General features: G+C 41.3%; 1 protein-coding gene across 2 annotated transcripts in view; it reads right to left on the bottom strand.

Annotated features, from left to right (window-relative positions):
- Positions 1-18622, bottom strand: part of LOC104927746 (E3 SUMO-protein ligase PIAS1) — a 55289-nt gene that overhangs the window by 21678 nt on the left and 14989 nt on the right. The window contains exons 1-2 of one of the 2 annotated variants that reach the window (XM_027281437.1): positions 11366-11615; positions 8457-8952 (exon numbers count right to left, since the gene is read on the bottom strand). In XM_027281437.1, the coding sequence (XP_027137238.1) occupies positions 8457-8949 (493 nt within the window). In that variant the 5' untranslated portion in view covers positions 8950-8952; positions 11366-11615. Of the gene's footprint in view, positions 1-8456; positions 8953-11365; positions 11616-18622 lie in introns of those variants that run through there. The other variant, XM_027281436.1, reaches the window with a different exon arrangement.

Genomic DNA, 18622 nt, shown 5'->3' with positions numbered 1-18622 from the left:
TTTAGAGCTTGGCTTCATATATACGCCATACCCAAGACAGCATATCATGAAAACAGACTAAGAACACCATTGGAAAGACCTGCTTATGTGTGGGGTACTTGTAGGGATGATGGTGCACCGAGTCAGAAAGAAAACAACGCTGGTTTTACAGGCTCTGAAAGAGGGAAGCCATTTTGTGTAGTGTGTTTATAGTTCAGAGCAGCCAGCGCTCCTTTGTTGATGTTCATTTGTTGTGAGAAGGCCGACTTGTTTACAGTGAGATAAAGAATTTCGCTCGGATTCGTGCAAGGGAGTGCGAGGGGTTTGACGCTGAGAGGTGAAGAGGTGCTTTATAAGTTTCTGTGCTGGAGATGTTGGGGACATTTCCATCGTGACCTGTTGCATATAGCTGAGGATGTGTGTGATATCCTATCTTTACTGATTCCTTCGGGAGGCGTGTGTTTGCTCGCCAATCCAAGGGCAAAATAAGATAACCAGAACAACTGATTTGGACTGATTAAGTGTCCATGCTCAAGGACACTCCAGCCGCTGTCATGAGGACTTGAACCCAGGACTTCTTGGTGACGTGCATCGAAAAACCACCCTGATGTGTAATTTCTGACACCCTGCTGGTGTCAGTTTGCTGCTCTGTTAGCCGCAATGACATCAATTAATCAAACGTGTTTATCTGTCAGTGAATGCCCTGATGTGTACTGTTGCCTAGTTACTCTTGAATGTGGAAGGAATGGCACCGTTGATTAGATCTATTTATTGACTTTACAGTCAAATATCACATCACGGCTGGATCTCAAAAACTGTTTTCACTCAGCGATCCATTGATTGAAGACTGATAGCTTTTTCCTTTGCTTAAGATTAATAAAACCTTTTATGGGAAGTGAAGGAGCATTTCAATGTGAAACATGGAAATGGAAACAGGAAACAGAAAGGCTTCTTAGTAAAATATGATCAATTTATTTCATTAGAAATGAAGGCCTGTCTCTCTACATCCTTTTTCCCTTCTTGGTTTGATTTATTGACATTATAATACACCGCATTTTTAAAATACAGCATGTCATAGTTCGTCTGGGAAAGAATGATAGTTTTGGATTTATTTCCAATCTCGGTTCCTGATATTCATCCAGACCAGCAACCTTTATCAAGACAGTGACAGGCAGTCGACGTCTGACATTAAGAAATATTAGAAAATAGCCTGAGAAGACTGAGGAACATAAAAAGTTCTGGCTCAGTCTGAGACGTTACGGTACTCGCCTACACAGTTTACTCTTCTGCTGAGTGCCACGCTGCAAAATTATTTAGGAGGGAGGAAGAGGACGTGCTACACTAGAAATAGTCAAAGTCAACATACACTTACACTGTGCCATAAGCTGCTTGTTCATTATGAAATAGGTGTTTTGTTAACTCTGGTTGTTGTTGGTGGGATTAAACAGAACATATAACAGCTGTGAATTAATTTTCAGCCTCCACATTTTGTGGACTTTGGTCTTGCAAATGGGATTATAATAAATTTGCAACATTGTGGTAACATTCCTATGAATGTGTGTGCGCTAAAGATGATCTATATCTTGTCTAACTTCTAAAAATTTGATTATGTAACTTTACGTTGCTATATTTTATGTAAATGTCACGTTCACTAGGATAAACTGCATTTGTGTCACTCGCTATACATAAAAATGATGAGGGGCCACTTGTAAATATAGTGGGTGCAGTAATGATGAGTTTCAGTTTTTGGAGTGGTTAAAAACACTAAAATCTAATATTGTCAAGTCAAGCCACTTGAGGCTGGCTTCAGAACGATTACATTACAGGTGGCTTATTTGAGTGTCCAGGTGTCATCCACCAATGATCCAAGTCTTTGCTGATTTTTAGATTAGCTAGCTAGAACAACATAGTCTGAGCTCTTCAGAAACCTGTGGGTGATGTCACACATACACATTCTTTATACTGTCATTTAATAATATCCAATAATAAAAACAATGGATTACATTTATATAACTTTTTATCTTTGATACTCAAAGTGCTTCAGTTAAGTGAACTCACCTAAACCATGGCAGCCATTTAGCACCAGAACACGCACATGTACACCAGCTTTAGGTGGAGAGGGAGGGAAACACTGAGCCAATTATACTTGGGGGATGATTAGGCGGCCAGATGGAGAGAGCCAAGTTGGGAATTTTGCCAGGACACCAGGGAACCCCCTGCTCTTTAATGACCACAGAGAGTCGGGACCTCTGGTTAGCGTCTCGTTTGATCATAATCAATTCATTCGATCATTTTGTGGCTGCTCAAGAGGCACTTGAGCTGCACAATGTCCAACTATATACAACATGATATATGCAACATCACTTGTTATGCAAATAACACCATTCATTTAGCTAATGACTATGATAATTAGAAATATTTTACAGGACACATTTAGTATTTTATATTTGCATAACAAGTAGGTGGCTAATTTGAACTTTCTATTTAAGAAGTCGAATTAGAGAATCTTTCAGGAAACTTGAGGGGCTTGAGGGGATGGACAGAAATACAGTCTTTAGAAATAATTAATCACTTCAGTCATATTTCAGGTGAAAAATCCAATTATTATATAAAATTACGAGTATTTGATGCTTTTCTTTGACACACATGGCAGTAAACTGATAAGATTTCAGTTTAAGACTGTGTCATCAACTGCAGAGAGACAAGCTGACAGGTACCATTATTTAATAAGTTATCATGTTCACAGTGTAACTGACAGGCAGATGGCACCATGCTGACATGATTCATGTCCTGGCACCAAAGCAAACTGCATTGTAGAGCTGAATTTAGATTTTTTTTTTCTTCCCTTGGCCTTTAAAAATATACTGAAGGCGAATAGGAGCATGACCCACTGGCCTAAATAGGCGGTAAAAAATTGCAACAATGGAACCCAAAGCTAGTTTTCAAATAGGCTTCCATGATTCAATATACAAAAATAAAATCATAGACTGACCCATCTTTGAAAGGAAGCACAATTTTTTTTTTTACCACATGATATTTTCTCCATTGTATGAATATCATAGCTATCTTCCCGTGTAGCAAGCCATTATGCACAAAATGTTCATCAAATGCGAAATGAGCTTGCATCCTTTTCCTGAAGATATGGTGATTAAATCATGTATAATGCATGTGCGGCACAATGATATTCATAATGAGTACAGAGGCATAGTTCTCTGTGGAGGACGAATAATGATGGAGATGAGGCTGGAGTTCAACCGGTGAGGTCGCCATGGTAATATGGGAGTAGCGTAGACTGCTGACCAGTTTGGACTGGCAGGGCTAAACTGCAGGCTGACTAACCTTTAGCCCACAAACTGATAAGACTCAGCAGAGAGGCTCTGCGGGAAGGGAGAGAGGGAGGGAGGAGATAATGAGGGAGAGAGGGAGGGAGGATGGTATGAGAGAGGTAATAACTATGTTAACGTGCACACAAGAAACCAGGTTATTGCGAGAAATCAGGTTAAGACAGGAAATCTGAAAACGTTTACATGCTTTGCAATTTTTTTGGTTACTGCAAACCTGAACGTGAATGCAGCTGGACTGAAACCACATTTCTTTTCAACCCCTTTTTACCATATTTGTGAACCCAGGCTGTATGATGGTGATATATGCTGCTGTGGAGCAGAGTTTGTCGCATCTTTTTATACTTGAAAAGAGAGCCAGACAAAACTACTTATCAAGAACCAACAAACCTACAGCTTATTAAATTAAAGCACTAAAATGTAGGGACTTGGTTAAGTCTTAAAATAGTACAGAGTGAAAAATAAATGAAAAGCTATTCAAATTAAAATCAACATGAGAGGAATATGCATGAAGAAACAAAAGGTCAGAACTAATGTACACACGTCATGTGTTTCAGTGAATTTACGCAACAAATGCAGCGAGAAACTGAAAATGTGCTGCGCACTTTAAAAATAACTGTGGCAGGGATAGTGTAAAATTAAGTCTGATGATAGTTTTTTGTGGCAGGTGCAAGAAGCTGCAACTTCAGTCTACACCCTTCTGATCTATAGAAAATCTGCCAGTATGCTTCAACATTTCCTTTTTCTAATTTCTTTCATGCTAATTAGATCAGATCAAAACAAATTTCATTTTGTGTCTCAATTTTCAAAATAATCTGCAGTTCAGCTGTGGGAACAGACTTATTTATTCCAGTCTTAGATGCAAGGACGCACCAAGCAAGTGATAATCTTTCCTTTTCACTGCACTGTCTGAAGTCTGCCATGCACATGCACACTCGTAAAAACCCTGTTACAATCCTGGTTAAGCAGACATGGGCGACAGATCAGCTTTCTACAGCCGCCACCCCCCCCATACCTCGCCCAAAAAAAAAAAAAAAAATCTTGCAAAACTGGAGAGCAAGCGAGCAAGTGGGGGAAGGGAGTCAGAGAAAAATGAGAGAGTGAGGGAGAGAGAAATGAGAGGCAAGGCAGGGGAGGCAACAACAATGGGGGGGGAGAGAGATTGAGCGGTAGTCAGAAGATCAGAGAGAAGTAAACAAGCAGAGAAAAGAGGAAAGTATGGGAAAGAGTGTGATCAGGGAGTGAGGAGACTACGGCTGTCTTGAAACGAGAGAAAGAAATCTCCCAGTTTGCCAATGAGTCGGGAATCTCAATTAATCAAGTGGTTTCGTTACTGCCCTCCAATTTTGTCAGGATAAAGAGGGTCATCACCTCCAAGCTGCAGCTTCATTTTCTAAGCAAATTTAAATTTCCGTCTATGTGAAACAATGTGCAGCATCTTCCTCTGGGTTTCTTTCTCTCCTCCTCTCAGTCATCCTTTCATTCTGGCTGCTTCTCTGAGAACAATACGATCAACATGCATTATTTATTGGGAAAGTACGCTTCTGTTTTTAAAGTACTGTATGCGCAGACGCATGTGTGTGTCTGTGTGTGTCTGAGTGTGTGTGCGAGAATGATGTGAATGTGCGATTCAGATTCAAATGAGGGAAGGGTGTGTTTTGCAGGCACAGGTGTATGCCTGTGCGATTTCATCACTTTGCATGCAAATTTTAAGCGAGGATGGCCACGTAGACGGAGGGAGGATGGAAGAAGGAGAGAGGGGGAGACGAGGCAGAGAGGGATGGAGCATGTGCAGGAAATGGATAGAGTGAGAAAGCGAGAGGGAAGAGGAGAATGATGGTGTGATGACAGAGCTGCAGGCGCAGTGTTTGTACATGCATCTGCGGGCAAATTAATCACGAGATGGTCTCTTACTCCATTAAAATGCTAATGTAGGAAAATCTAGACATTTCCATATATTTGCAATATATCCCAGAGCCCAAAGAGCGTTATTATACTAAATGCTGGCAGGGCGTTGGATGCACAACTAATATAATGACAGATCTGACCAAAACAAAACCAAGATTAAAAGTCTTTTAAGTAGTGAATTAAAGGGCAGACTGGATACAAGATATGGTGCTTAAACGTCTGGGCCTACCTGGAATTAGACAAGAACTTATGTCACACCAGTGTGACTGGGTTTGATTGGGTGGGTAATGATGAAAGATTTCACACCTTCGTTTGGTTTGCCTCACTTTCACATTGCACTTTTGAAAGACGACCAAACAGGGCAATGTCAACTGCTTGTTTGGGGCCTGAAACGAGCAGCAGGCCAGGAAGAAGAAAACCCAACTCATCAATTGGCCAGGACCGAAAATAGAAATCCATCCCCTTCACAACAAAAACAAACAATGGAGCGACACCAATTGGTTTTACACAAGAAGCTGCCCAGTATGAACAACAGGCAGCGAGGTATCCAGCATGTTGCTCTGTACACGAGACGAATGCAGCAGTACGAAAAAGACGGCGAAGAGTGAGACTATGACACGCTGCTGTGGTTACATGGACGCCTCTCTTTGGTTCGCTGAATAGTCTGTTTGCATTTCTTACTGCAAGCGAACTGAGACCCATGTTTTCAGGCGGGCCAGAGTTCCGATGAGCTTTTACACCTGCCCAAACAAAGCCGACTATCCGAGGAAACAAACTCTGGTCCGTTTGAAGTGGACCAAACAGCTCTGGTGGGAAAGCGCCCTTAGACTTCTGGGACATAGGAGATGTCACCCTTGCACCAATCAGGATTTCACAATACCTGCCATTGAAACCTGATGATGGTGTCAATGAAATTGAATCAACACACACCCACACAGTCTCTGACACGGAGTATCAAAGATTTCGATAGTTAACCCTTAATAAATAATTTACTTGATACCAAACATTTAAGGGCAGGAAAACAAAGATTTTTTTAGGTGCTTGTTGTTATTGGACAACATGATTATCTGATTTACCTGTCTGGCCCAAAACACACCATTAATATAAAAATGTTTTTAGGTGTAAACTTTTCATTTGCTGAGCGAAACGAGAGACGAAATCCAATTTAAAAGATGTGATCTGAGACCCACAAACATAATCTCTACAGCTATGTGCCTGTCAGGACATTAGGACGTGATGCAGAGCCAGTGCAGAACTGTTTTCTCTGCAGTGCCGCAGAGTGACGGCTCATCTACTGTACTCATAAATACCTGGGCTCTCATTGTTCACTTAATCTCGCATCTTAGTCACGTGACGCTGTGTAGATAAATGTAGTACTGTCAACATATGTTGTTGATGGTCTATATGCAGGCATTTATATTCAGTGGCTCGACGCTGATGTATAATTGGTCTCACGGCGAGAAATATATTGGTACAATGAAAATATTACAATTCATCATGTGGCAGTGTTGCTCAGAATCATCCCGAACGAACTCAAGCGTAGCAGCCGATACATAACAACAGAAATTAGAATAAGAATAAGAGCCATAATTCCTATAATTCATAGTGAAACATATCCGGTGGCTGTATGTGACTCTTAAAATAACCATCAGATGCACAAAAAAAGAAGATTATCGTATTAAATATTGGTAAGTTTGTGACTAAGTGCAGGCTCTGTTGCAGCCTGAAGGAGTAGAGGAGATCTCTCAAGTTATAAAAGATAATGTAAGATGTCAAATTCTTTTTTCTTTGGACGGATCAGCAACCCAATTAATATTTTCACTTACACCTCTTGGGAGCCAACTGTGGCCTCTATATACTGAACTCTATCATGGGAAATCTGAAACTGATATTTTTGTAGTAACATTTCTGTGCCCTGTCAACACATTAACAGGCAGCACAACACCAGCACTGGCAGGGAGCCTCACCACAACAGAGGGAAACAGAAATGTCAATGTTTTCTGTGACTGCTGCCGTGATTATTACGGGAATAATATACTGATATAAATATCCGCAGCCTTGCAGATTATTTGTTTGGGCATTTTCTTATTCGCTGGATGGTTTTACAGTGAGGATGTAGACAGAAAACATATAACGAGACAGAGAGGGATGACGCGCAGTGAAGTTCCCTGATCAGCTGCTGTTACTGTATCTGTCTTAACTCTAAAACAGGATGCTCCATCACCTAGTAACTATAGTCTATTCCCACACCTTCTTAAACATCAGAAATGTCTTTCAGGACCTGTAGACCTCCAGGACTCTGAGGCATGTAGGAAAGATTGCCCCTTCAGACTACTGACACAAACTCTTTGAGACACTCCCCTCTGTCAGGAGGCTGTGATCCATCAGGACCAAAATCTTACCGTCCACCCACCCAGACCTACACGTTACGTTAATGTAGGATGTACAGACTCTAGTTGTCACATTAACGTACATTATTTTTCTGCTGGACTATCTTGTTTTGATTAATATTTTGCACGTTTAAAATATTCTGAACACCTCTGTGAACATTTGCACATTACCTGGTAAATACCATGTATATTGCTGCACAAACTATACAATTACTTTCCTTTTAAAACATATTCTATATATATTTATGACTTTTTACATAATGTTTGATATGCACCAAAAACACAGACAAATTCCTTACATGTGGAAAACCTACTTAGCAAACAACTTTGATCAAATTCAAGGACTTTCCCCAGGTCCCTCAAATTCAAGGACTTTCCCAGGTCCCTCAAATTCAAGGACAGATTGCAGACTATGTGGCCGCACGCCTTCTAGACAGCAAACGTAGCTTATCTACTAATATTAAGTAAAATAAGCATCAAAAGGACACAAAATATGTAAATGACTTTAAGTACTTTCAATGATCCATCCAGGGTTTTAAGGACCTATGACCCATGACTTCTAGATATAGAATTTGGTTTATTAAGCAGCCTTGTGACACACTTGCTGTTTTTAACACCAAACCTTCAATAAAAGGTGGTGCTATACTGTAGAAAACTGACAACGAGGTTTTACTCCATCAGTTATTACTAAACAGGAATTTCTTGCTGCCACATAATCTGACAGATACTCATTCATTATGCCCCACAGTGTGAAGGCTTATAGTGAGAACAGATTATCTATCCATTGTTGTAAGCTGTAGTAAACTCTCACACACAACACACTCACACCTGCCCTCACCTAGACTGGTTGGCTTGATGAGCTCGTCCAGCATGTCATAGAAGGGCAGCCTCTGGAGCTTGACATCTGGGTGGACCGGGTGCAGCGTGGCCGAGTTGGACAGGTGGTGCGTCAGCCCGGTCAACTCGTGTTTCCCAGGGCCGAGCAATGAGAGGGGCAATAAGGCAGCGGGCGATGGGGCGCCACCGTGACCGGCATGACCCTCATACGCCAGCTGTGTCAGGCCAGCAGGCAGTGCGGCACCCCCTCCTCCGACCATTCCAGCTGTGGCCGGGTGATGTGGTCCGGGCATGGCCAGCTCTGTGTGGGATACCATTTTGGCAGGGAAGCGCCGTCGATACAGCTCTTTGATCTTCATGTGCACAGCGGGGCTGCAGCCGGCCTTCAGCAGATGTAGCGCCTTGGTCAGCAGCTCGTGCTTGCGTCCGTGCTTGTTGCGCCCAGCGTAGCCCAGCAGAACCTGCAGCTCCGACACCCGCAGGCTCATCACCATTTGCTGTGATTGGGGAAAGGACGAGAAATCAACTTTTAAAATTCAATACCAATACAGATACCGAAGTACCAAAAGGTGACTGTGATGAACTTTAAAAGTGAAAGTCCGTGTAAAGGCAATTCCAAGATTTCTTTCAAAATAGATTAAATATGTTGGAAAATAGTTGCTGAAAACTTGTGAGAAGACTTGTATTGCTGAAATGTGGAGGTAGAGGTTAAAACTGTTTTAACTCCAGGATTTTTTGGGCTCGATGACACGCTGAGGCCACCCTGAGCATACCCCTGCACTTACAGAGGCAAAGATTAATTCATCTCATTCAGAGTTGCTTCAAAGTTAGTCATCTGACACGTTTCAGTCGCTTTAAAACGGCTGCTTGACTGCTCCCACGAGTGGGCGTGGCTTCATCACATCCAGCGGACACACCCCCACAGTCCTGGAGCTAAGAATACTGCTCATTCAGACTTGGCTGGGTGGTTATTAACACTTTCTTCTTTGGTCTAACAAACTCAGAACACATATTTATTCTTACTTTACACAGACTTTAACGAGAGGGCAGCAGCTGCCCCACGTGGAGTTCAGACTGTTTTGGCGTCTAAAAGCCTTCAGGCTCTTCAATCTGTTATTCAAACTGGACTTTTAAGATTCAAAAGCTGGAACCTGAAGGGGACCTGGGGTAGCAGTCGAGCGCATCCCGCTGAGCTACAGAGATTTAAAAAGCTTCAATCAGCACTGAACCTTTCCCAACTTTCATCTGGCGCAATGCAAAGTACAGAGTAAATGCAGAGTTGTTTACTACTCACTACAAGTGGAGCAATGCTGATCTGTCCTTTCCGCTCGGGTGTCATTGTCGTATTATATACAATAAAATTCAACCACAATTAAAAAGAAAGCAATGCTATTCTCATCCCGTATTTACAGGAATGAACTGTGCAATAGGAAATTAACAACTTCCTTTGTGTGGAGTATGGCGACTACAGAGATATATGTATGTAAGATATCTCAACGCCACACACCCACAATGCTGTACGCCTTTTGACTACTTTGTGTAAATGTAAAGTTACTCTCAGTTCACCATCGAACACTTGGGGATTTCCCAAGGTCAAGCAGGGGGAAGTAGTCTGCCTCTGTCAACCTGAAAATAAATAAATGCATGGATTATATTTTAAACGCATCAGTGGATGATTTGCATTAATAGTGTGTCTTTGTCTGGCTCGATGCTCGTGTGTCTCTCCCCACATAGGGATGCCATGCTCGGCACATCTGGCGGTTTTCCTCTCAGATGTTCTTAAGTAAACCACACACGCACGCACACACACACACACACACACACGCTGTAGTGGGAGGTTTCCTCCTGGCACTTAAGTATTTCATTGCTGGCTCGATGTCGGGCTCAAATTTCACTAGAATTTAATCATCGTTCATGGTAAAGCCAACGGAAGTTTAACTTCCTTGAATTAAAACCGGTGAGATAACTGAGCTGAGCTGTGCAAAATGAAAACAGAACAGAGAGTAACACACAAGCTCTTTATCTTACAGTTGAGGTGGGTGAGAAATAGTCTAAATTAAATGTCAGTTATCCCTTATAGCGTCAATTAGCCATGTGGACAGTATACAGCTATAAAAGGTGTGTTAAAGAAAGCCTAATCTTAATTGCATTACACAAAGTATAAGCAAGAACTTATACCGTATATGCATATGTTGAAATCAGCTGTCTTTCTTGCACACACACCTCCTCCCTTCATCTCCTTTAATGACAGAGCAGGCGTATAAAAACACAGATGCGCACAGGGCGTTTAAATGACAAAGCACGCAGGGTTGTTAGCGCCCATTGTATCTTTCCTAATTAATTATATACACACCATTATTATTGTTATGCACAGATTATGTGTGCTGTAGTGTTCATACGACGGATTAAAGCCTTCAAGTTTTCTTATTTTTTGTTTCTCATAATGAGGCACATTCCTCTCGGATAGCAACAGCGAGGTTTTTGCATTCAATTGACATTTAAAATGACATACATGACTGCTGTGGGCCATGTTTTGTGACCTAACCATAGCAGCGACATTTTAGGCTTTGAAAAACAAAAATACTAAAACGTACTAATGCCACTTCTTCGGTGTCGGAACAGATTTAATGAAAACTATCCTTAAATTTAACACTGATCCCGTACAGACTCAACTGTTTATAATAGTTCATCCTTTGGAGTAAACACAGTTGATCACCTCACTCTTTAGCCTGTCTGTATACAGCTACATAACTATGTTACTGGACGATATACTAAGAGGACAGCACTGTCCTGCTTTGATATGAGTATATTACAAATGTTACAAATAGTCATAACATCTCGTAGCACCTAAACTGGGTGGTTCAGGTGTGATTACAACTTCTCACTCTGGTTACATTAAAACTGACTTACTGTTTACGTTACTGGTACTTTTGAAGGGAACTGAAACCCTCAAAGTGTTGCAGTTTAGTGTAAGACCTGGTCCAGGTTTGCATGTCTAGCTTTCAGCGCTTGCAACTGCAACAAATGTCTTCGTCTTCTCCCGCTTATCCGTTGCCGGGTCGCGGGCGCAGCAGCTTCAGCAGGGAAGCCCAGACTTCCCGACGACGCGACGGTTGAAGTATCTAAAGCCACTCAGACTTTTTCTGGTAAAATGTTGGGCACTAGCAGATAGGAGAGATAAATTAGCAACATGATCAGATAAGAAGGAATTATAATGTTTTTCTTTATAGAACGGGAAACTATTACTGCCACGTCATCTGTCTTCAGAAAATAACAAAAGCAGATTTCAGGCAGGTGATCAAAGAGTGGTAAAAAAAACCCTCAGAAATAATGTGACAGTCTTGGTTAGTCTTTTGGCCATTTTCCATGACGTAATCTTAACAAAAGGTGATGTAACACGGAGCTATCGCCACTGATTCTGCTTTTGTGTTTTTGTTCTCCACTTTTGGGATGAGTTCCCGTAACTGGATTTTGGCACTGCTCGGGGAGGAAACTTCCAGGTAGTGTCAGGCTGTTGGCAATCATGAAGGGGTCAAACAGATGTGACGCCACATCACAACAAGGACAGACAGTAATGAAAACCAGTAAGACATGTCTGCATTCTTTCATTGTTGTCTGTTCCACGACCACTTACTTAACTACTCAAAATAATGAGTTTGGTCCCATTGTAATCCTTTTTATGTAAACAGTTCCCCTTTGGTGAAATTCAGTGGAAACACATGAATGACCCCTCCACCAAAGCCTCACAAGCAGGGCTGCAACTATTTATTATTCGGGAGGAAAACTGATAAGATTTTACTAATACCAATGTCATTATAGATTCTGTTTTTTTGGTCATATCCTTTATTGATTCCTGAGCAATTACCTGCAACTGTTTTACTATCTCTGAATAAAAGGTTACCTGATGCACACGCTGACCTGGCTGTAGCCTGAGAGCTAGCTGTTGCAACAATCCGTCAGTCATCACGTGAAATAGATGAAATGAGAGAGCATTTGGTATATATTTAGGTCAGGGTTAGTCAAAGAAACAATCTGCTTAGTCTGCCTGAGAGGTGCTAATATTACAACAGGATATTTACACTCAGTAACGGACGTGGGGCTCGGTTCCTGGAATTTAAGCTCATGGTATGATGTCTCCACCCTTACTTGAAATGATCATTTTACAGACATTTATTAGCACAGTTGTCACCTTTCTTTGTGAAATGAAGCCACGCTTTGGACCGTTTCTTTCTCTCCACCATCATGACTCCTCCTATTACAACTTTCTAGCACGTAGGCGCATGAGTTTTTAACGCATTTTGCAATATTTAACTGTCAGAAAAACATGTTGCCGTCAATCAAAAGAATGGATAAGCTCAGTGGCGCGCGATTCTGCACAATTTGGAACTGGTTCTCGTTTCTCATCCACATCGATGACGTTCTTATCTCATGAATGAATCAAACAGAAGAAGAAGAAAGCCACAAAATATTTAAATTTGAAATGGGTTTTGTTTTTAGCCAGTATTTATATATTTACATCAGTATAATTGGAGATTCATTTTCTGTCAATCAATTAATAGACTGAATGTTTCAACTCTACTCAAAAAGAAGGCTCAGGTAGTGTGGTTAAGTCCCTGCATGGAGAGGACCATTTCAGACAACCTGGGCACCAACCAAGCTCCACACTGAGAGCAGTTTGTTGTTTACAGAATAAACACACAGCATCTTGTGTACCACTGCCACATATGCATAGCCATGCACGCACACATACACAGAAAACTACGCCTGATGTAGTATATACAACATCCAGACACAATTACCAGTCAGGACGTCGACCTGTCCTTGTCCTCTGTCGCTACAGACATGAGGCAAAGGCACATTCATGGAGGAAACAAAAAAAAAAAGGTCTGAAACCACAGCGCAGTTACAAAAACACATCAGTCAAACACAGTTGGGTCTTACAGCAGGACGAGGAAGCTCCATCACAGGTGCAGCACGTAGGCAGCAGCTGTCTGTCTCTGAATGTTTAACATTTATAGATGTTTTTTTAACAGGCATTAACTGTAATGATTCAATAATATTCAGTTTTGAATCCATAAACTTGGACAGCACACACACGCACACAGACACAGACACACACACAGTCACAGACACACACTGCATATTGCTTCGGCCAAGAAACTCTCCTGCTGGCGACATAAATGACCAGTTCCATGAAATATGCATGTGGTGGAGGGTTGTGTGAAAAAAATGAAGACACTGGCTGCCCACCATTTCAAACACACACACACACACAACGCACACACACACACACACACCTTAACACAAACACACGCCAAGCCCCCCCACCCACTCTCTGTACAAAGCAAACACACACAAAAGAGAGACACACTAGCACAAACACTAGCTCACATAAACACACACACACACACACACACACACACACACACACACTCCTCCACCACACTGCGGATGTGTAACATTCCTCTGGCTTCCAAAAAAAAAAAAAGAGGAGAGAGGGAAAACAAATAGAGGAGAGAAAACAGTGGAGCGGGTGGTGTTGGGTGTAGAGATACTATCTCCTCCTCCACCCTCTCTCTTTTCTGTTCGCCTCTCCATCAGTCAATCATTCTCGTTCCCCGGACAGGTGGCCCCTACACTCCTCCATCTTCCCGGTCAACGGTTGGGGAGGGTGGAGGAGGTTTGTGAAGCGTTTGACAAGCGCTTGTTCACAGAGTATACTCACAGCTGAGCGGCTCAAAACCAAGAGTCAATTCACTCTCATTTAAGACAACAACAAGCGGCAAATCCTCACATTTAAAGGTCCAGTGTGTGAGATTCAGGGGAATTTATTGGAACATACTAGTCTGTATATGTCAGCGTATATGTATAAGCACCAGAAAATCAGAATCGTTATGTTTATGTTACCTTAAATAATGAGACAGGGGGAGCGGGTCCTCTTCTACGGAGTCTGCCATGTTTCTACAGTAGCCCAGAACGGACAAACCAAACACAAGCTCGAGGGACGGTCTTAGAGAGTTTGTTTTCTCTCTATTTGTAGTTCTATTTCTTTTCCATTAAAACAAATATCTTTTTACTTCTTATATAGTTTATTACAAGTTTAATTTGTTAACCCACGTTTAAAGGTCCAGTGTGTAGGCGTTAGTTGCATTTCAATCTCCTCACATGACCCTTGCATTCCTAGTATAAAGGAGAAACAACACTTGAAAATATTTAGTTTGTCTGTTCTGGGCTACTGTTGAAACATGGCGTTTCAAGATGGTGACCTCCCACTGTAGATATAAAAGCCTCGGGCTCAATGATTAAACATGCAGGAAAACATAGTTATGACTATTATATTTCATGTTTGCCTTATTCTGAAAATAAAGGGCCCAAATCTTCCACTCTGTACCTTTAATTTCTCTGCATGTTTACATTCTTTGCACATTTAATTTAATCAATCTATCTATCTATCTATCTATCTATCTATCTATCTATCTATCTGTCTGGGGTGTGAGAGATGACACAAAATCAAGAAGGTGGAATCAGCAAATGCTTGCTGCTCTTGCTTTAAACAATTAGCCAGTTATTAAAATAGTTGCCAACCTAAAAATAGCCATTATTTATGAAGTATGAAGTTCTACTCAAGTAAATCTTCCTGCACTTCACTCTAAAGTGATAGCACGATTAACCGGATTAACCTGAATCAATGGTTAGCGTAGTCATGACACTGATTAAACTTACTGGAAAAACAATCAAGATGGAGAGACACACGAATGAAGATCATTTTAACATAATTACTGAAAAGTTACTCTTTTCCTTCATCCTCAAACACAGAAAGCAAAAACCTATCCGACAGCAATGAAAGGCCAGGTTTGAACAAAGCGCATCTGTGTGAGAATATGCTCTGTTGTATTGTTTTACTGAAACAACTTGACATGTAGGTGCAAAGGGAAGCTGCAACAAAGAAAGGAGGTTGGCAGAGAGGATAAAAAACACAAAGAGAATAGCTGGTGGTAACAGGGGAGTCCTCACACACACACACGCAAACCAATGTGGGTTTTTTAAAGAGGAAAGTTTCGCTTTAAATTCACCAGCCTGTGACATTTTGTGCCAATAAACAATGTCTCTGAATGCAGCCAAAGAAAAGATTCACTGTGTCCATCACCAGCGAGTCTCTGCACAATCGAAAAAGGCCCCTAAAACAACATTTTGACCAACACATGACACTAAAACTGAAACCCACAAAAACCCAGAATGATGAAATTTCCTCGGGCAAGTAAACAACTCCACCGAAATTCATTGAGAAAAAAAAAACATAATCAGAACTGTGCAAAGAAAGATGTTTTCACTGCAGACTTACAGACTGTTTTCATGTTGATGGATTAGACAGAGAGAGAGAAACTTATACAAACTCATGTTGCCTCTTTCAGTGTCTGCTCTTTTCAATGCAGAAACTTTTCCATTAACCTTTCAGAGAACTCTTTTTTTTATATACATATATATATATCTGTTTGTCCACCACAGAAACCAAGTTTTAGTTCTGGTTTCTGGTCCTCTAAAAAGTCCCTCCTGACGTTGTACTTTCTGTTGGCTCACGCACCATCCAGGTGCTTGACCAGTTACTGACTGGTGTTACACAAGCCTCATTACTGCTGCAAGCTCTGCAAGTAGAGCCCAACCGATATACTATCCTATAGCAGACATATTGGTATCTTCATGTTATGTGATATGAACCAATATGGAATATTAATGCATAAAGAAATGCTTGTGGTGCGAGAGAGAAGAAGCAGCTCTCAGAAATGTCAACAAGAATTGGTTGAAACATCCATCCATCCATCCATCCATTATCTGTAACTGCTTATCTTCATCAGGGTCAGGGCAGCCCAGCCCAGCTGACTTAGAACAAGAGGCAGGGTACACCCTGGACAAGTCGGCAGTATAACACAAGGCACATAGAGACTAACAACAATCCACACCTATGGTCAATTTAGAGTCACAAGTTCATATATTAAGTGCCATGTCTTCAGACTGTGGGGGGAAGCCAGAGAACCCAGTAAGAACCCGCGCAGACACGGGGAAAACGTGCAAACTTCACACAGAAACTTCTTGCTGTGAGTGGACTGCACCACTGTGCCGCCGATGTAAATACTATTTAACGTAAATATTCTGAGTACCTTTGTCATATTGATGCAAAATCCACCTAGAAAAGTTTCCGTTCATTGAATCAGCCACAGAGTCAGTAACCTGTAAATCTTTCCCCTTTAGAATCAGTCTTGGTATCGGTCTCAAAAATCCCGTATCAGCTGAGCTCTCATTGCAAGCAAGCACTTGACACCACTAGTGTGAGGGCCACATCAAAGGTCCCTCACTGGATTCAAACAGGAGACGTGGTGGTTTATGGTCAGATCCTAACCTGTGAGTCACAAAGGTGCCCTGTAATTGAACTTTCAACAGAGTTTGTTCACTGTTGGCATACAAACTACATAGATTTGAATTGTTGAGGGACTCAATTCAGGATTCAGATTCTCTAAAATGCTATCACGCCCCAAACCTCACCTCACTCTACCAGGACTGTGGTGGAGCTGTCTAATCTATAGGATCCAGAATCAGTCTGTACTGTATGTATTGTTATCAGACTTTTTAACACTGACCGATATTGATAGCAGTTCTAGTCTTAAACATCAAATATCGGTCAGTCAATTTTAGTTGAGGTGTTAGGTGTTTTTCTATCTTTCACTGAAGAGGTGTTATTAATTTTACCAACCAAACCGGGCTCAGTGAAGCAGGTGCCTCCACCAATGTTATGCAGCTGTGAAGGCATGACAGCTCCAAATGTTGAATTTTCACTAAAAGTCAACACAACTAACCTTTCCGAAAAGTTTTTGAGCAAATCTTGTTAACAGACAGTGGGATGAACAGATGGAAGAGGACGGAAATAAAACATCCTCTTCGATTCCACCGGCAGAGCAGTAAACATAAAACCGTGCAGTAGACCGTGCAGAGCATCATCTCATAAAGACAAAAGACACGGTTTAAAGAGAAACTGACTGAACATAAACTTTACCTCTTTGTGTCACTGGTCGACCCTGAGCTGACATCTAATCAGGTCCTATATCCTCTCATTTTTGGACCAAGGATAGTTGTTCAAAGCTGTTCAGATGCAGCGCTGCTTCTATCTCTCATGCTGTTTCTCTCTTGTGCTTGCTGAAACATCATTTTTGATTCATAATTCAACATCTGTAGCTGACTCTGCATTCACTCTCCAAACTGGCTCAAAGCTCGAGGCAAGCATAGCTGGACCTAGGGCTGCTCGATTATGGAAAAAAATCAATATCACGATTATTTTGGTCAATATTGAAATCACGATTGTTCAAATGATTAATTTTGAGTTTCACAATGCATTTATTCAGCATTTCTCTCTCTCTCTCTCTCTCTCTCTGATTCTTTATGCAAAATATTCAAATTGAAAATAAATGTTGGCTACAAATATGTACTTTACAGTTGTTTTGCAATGTATAAAGCGTTAAATCAATAAAATAAATATACTTTATGGAACATTAAATAAGGCATAGAAAAACATAAATGTATCCAAATAAACTATGGATCCAGCTGCTCTGCAAATTCTCTGTATTTAAGAACAAAATAAAAATATAATAATACATCAATAAGCAATCTTCTTGAAACCCTCACCCTCGACTGTATTATGGTTTGCATATCTTTAGCTAAGAAATATCCAATGGCAGCTGTTAGGCCCCGTTTACACGTACACGGTATTTTAACAAACGAGACATTCCCTTCGTTTGTACGATCTTTTACAGCAAACGGTGAATTCCCTCTGAAATGAATCGAGTTTTAGGCAGCTGATGCGCCAAAAGTGCGACCAATGTTTACCTTTTGCTATGACGATGATCATGGAGGCAGCCCCCATAGGCTTGGCGTAGTGATGATGGCGCTCCATGGCGTATTTATGCGGGTTGATGTAAACGAAAAACTTTTTTGAAATCGATGCTTGTGCACGATGTTATTTTCGGAAAACGGAGGGAGGGAATATTCGTTTCTCAACATACCCGCTATGTGTAAACGTAGCTTAATGACTTGTGCCTCTCCGAACTGTCGGATAAGGAGTCGCATTAAACAATGTCTGTGATCGATGACTGAGTTTGCGTTGACGTCTTGCTGGTTGTG

This window comes from Larimichthys crocea, chromosome VIII (assembly GCF_000972845.2).
Source record: "Larimichthys crocea isolate SSNF chromosome VIII, L_crocea_2.0, whole genome shotgun sequence".
NCBI lineage: Eukaryota > Metazoa > Chordata > Actinopteri > Sciaenidae > Larimichthys > Larimichthys crocea.
The sequence above is the reverse complement of the archived record's forward strand: the minus strand, read 5'-3'. Positions and strand labels throughout refer to the sequence as shown.